We start from the raw sequence: 3,276 nt of genomic DNA, 5'->3' as shown, positions 1-3,276 counted from the left end.
ACACATTCACACCACCTCTCAGCTCCTGTTGGCACACACATTTGCCTCCCGGATCTCATGAACATGGGGAAGTGGGAAGAGCTCGTAACCAAAGCAGAGAGATGTCTAAAGCCTCCCTTCCAAAGGTATAGGTAGGATTATCAGTTACTAGAACTTATTCCTTGTCTCTGCCTTACAATTCAGTTTAGTGGTTAGGAGTCCATGATTATTGCTCCATTTCACTTAATCAAAGACACTGTTGATATTAAGAGGTGTCATTATGCTATGACCACTAAGAAAAAGAACGCTGCTAACAATTTAATTATGGCATCCATGAAATGAAGGATGCATCCTGATTGCAGAGATGTTAAAATGTGAAAGATTGTGCATTTTAATATTAATTTAAAATGGTAATATCATATATGAATAGCACCACACATTAATGCTTTCTAGGTTACAAGTCAATTTCAATTTCTATCATTTCCATTTCTACTCTGTAGCCTTTAAATAGGTTCCAGGCCTCTGGCCTAACTCCCCTTCAGTCCTCCTCCATTCTACTACTGGGACAATCCTTCTAGAATAGAAATCTGACCATGACTCTCCTCTGCCTTGCAGTTCATTGGCATGCATGCCTATCTAGACCAGAACTTGGAAATAGCCATCTCATAACTTGATTCCATGCTTGGCAGTTACATTTTGCATATAAAATGTTTAAAAAAAATTTTTAATTGGACATCAACATTATAAATAGAGACATTTCACATTTAAAGAAAACTAAGACTAGAAACATGGGACTAATATTCCTGGGTAACCACAATTAGCTGAACCTGACAGATGCTACCCCATCAAAATTGAATATGCTTTCTCCAGTGTGCCTGGGAACCCACTAGTCCCATGGTTTTTAATATGTCTTTTTATTCATTTATAAAACAGGCCTGGCCTCTGTAAGCATCAGAATTTGCAATATTTATTACAGACCAGGAACTCTTTGAATTCAGGAGCATTTTACTAATCTACGTCCCCTGGTGCCTAGCACAGAGCCAAGCATATGTAGCTGGAGTTCAAGAAATATTCTCTATATTAAGTTGAATAATTCGATAGAATGATCACAACAGTCCAGCAAAGAGGCAAGGTAGCTATTATGATGCACAGCTGATAAAGAAACTACAGTTTGGGAAGTTAATATCTTGCTCAAAAAGACATAGTTGATAAGGGGCAGAGCTGAGACTGAATCCAAATCTCTGCTCTGTGTTTCAGTATCTCTTACTAAGACACGGTCTTTGTGGCTGTCTGTAAAGACAAGTCACACAACTTTGGTGTCAATACTTTTTGTGAAAAAGTCAATACTTTTTCAATAGGGCAGAGCTGAGACTGAATCCAAATCTCTGCTCTGTGTTTCAGTATCTCTTACTAAGACACAGTCTTTGTGGCTGTCTGTAAAGACAAGTCACACAACTTTGGTGTCAATACTTTTCGTGAAAAAGTCAATACTTTTTCAACTAAGACAAGTCACACAACTTTGGTGTCAATACTTTTTGTGAAAAAGTCAATACTTTTTCAATAGATGAACTAATCACTACATCCTCTACAACCCCACTACTACAGAGCTTATGGCACACTGCCTTGTAGTATAGCTAATTGTGTGCATGTGCCTCCCCAGTGTGACTTGAGGATGAAGGCCTGTAACCAGCCAGTGCCTTTCATATAGTCAACCTGCAACTCTGGCTTGGAGAATTAAAATGAGTTGAATGAATAACTTTCTATTTTTTACCACTTTTATCATAACAATGCCTTAAAGCCTACTTAAAAGGAAGGAAAAAAAGGAAAGGAGGAAGGGAGGGAGAGAAGGAAGAAAGAAGGCAGACAGAATATTGTTATAAAAGAAGAAAAATAAAAATACAGCAGAGTCTACTTATACCTGGTTACTGTTTTCTGCATTTATCAACAGTATTTGTCATGATAAGATTGATAAAGTCATGTTGTTTCTAATCTATCTAGGATAGACTTTATCTATCTAGGCAGATTTAATCCACCTAGGATAGATATTAGCATCATATTTACCCTTTCAGATGTTTGTATTTGTTTCCACCAGTTCATAGCCAATCCCTCTTTATAAATGCAATCATCTGTTTCTTTCATTAAGGCCAGAATATGTGTCTCATTAGTGACATTTCATCACAATGGAAGAGTCAATGTCACAATTAGAAGTAACACTGCTTTTTTGGATAGTGCTGTCTGAGTTGCATTGCCTTGGACTAACAGCCAACCTTGGTATTTCCAGTTTGTTGATTTCCCCCTCTCCCCAAAATATAACATCTTTTTTCCCTCTCTCCTTAGGTAATAGAGTTCATATAGGAATAAATAACTCTTCTTCAAAGTTATGGTAAAGCAATGAGCCCTAAAAGAGTCTTATGCTTTATAGACAGTATTCAATGAGCCAACTTTACTCATCCCAGAAAACAGAAACTATTCGAGGAGTCTTCAAGAAGTTAATGGAAAGATTTGTATTATCTATTTAATTTTTGGATGAACTTTCTGAAGTCCCCTCATATTAGGGATTTTATTATCTGATAACTTCTGGGACGGGCACAGAGATAGTGCACAGCCAGGTAGATCATAAAGAATTGCGATTCAGCTAGACATACACTTTGTCAAGTTTAAATCAAAATATGGAATGTTGGATCACTTTTTTTTTTGGCTATTGCTTAGTAAGCCATTTTGTGTTATAGATAAATAATGTACTTCCTCCTAATGCATTTACTAAATGAAATAATAATAATAATACTTACATAAACCGACCATTACTATTTATAATTACCTTCTCGCCATACATGAAAAGCTAAGGTACAGAGGGATTAAGTAACTTGTGTAAATTACATCAAGTGCTTCAGTTCTTTCCGCATGTAGTATAAACCTGTCCTTCTTTCTTAGCAACCTATCTTCATACACCCTACTAAAAGTTATTCTTTCAATATTATTTACACCTTTTTTAAAAATATTACTCCACTGGTTTTAGGATTCTAGATTTATTTTAAAAAGAAAATACAATTTTTACATTAAGACAATATGGGCCCTTTGTTTAAAAATTATTAAGAATTTTAACATAGCCATTGCGGAGCATCAAACCAACTGCAGAGCCCTGTGGGTCTGTCCAGGTCACATGCCCATGAATCTGGCCCTGACCAGAAGCAAAGCGCTTGGCCTCCTTTACCATCCGAGTGCTCATCTACACAAGTGGCATCATCACACCTGCTTTCCCCACCTCAGGAAGTCACTGTAAGGATCACATAACTTCAA

The 3,276-nt window shown here is 36.7% G+C and overlaps 1 protein-coding gene across 1 annotated transcript in view; it reads right to left on the bottom strand.

The window, feature by feature from the left end:
• The window catches only part of CAMK4 (calcium/calmodulin-dependent protein kinase IV), a 159,266-nt gene extending 156,458 nt beyond the window's left edge, over positions 1 to 2,808 (bottom strand). Inside the window, exon 1 of the mRNA XM_008587851.1 lies at positions 2,798 to 2,808. Coding sequence (XP_008586073.1) covers positions 2,798 to 2,808 — 11 coding nt within the window. The remainder of the gene's footprint in view (positions 1 to 2,797) is intronic.
• Between the last annotated feature and the right edge of the window lie 468 nt (positions 2,809 to 3,276).

The sequence above is a fragment of the Galeopterus variegatus genome, unplaced genomic scaffold (genome assembly GCF_000696425.1).
Source record: "Galeopterus variegatus unplaced genomic scaffold, G_variegatus-3.0.2 Scaffold4571, whole genome shotgun sequence".
NCBI lineage: Eukaryota > Metazoa > Chordata > Mammalia > Dermoptera > Cynocephalidae > Galeopterus > Galeopterus variegatus.
This window is presented reverse-complemented; position numbering and strand designations above follow the sequence as displayed.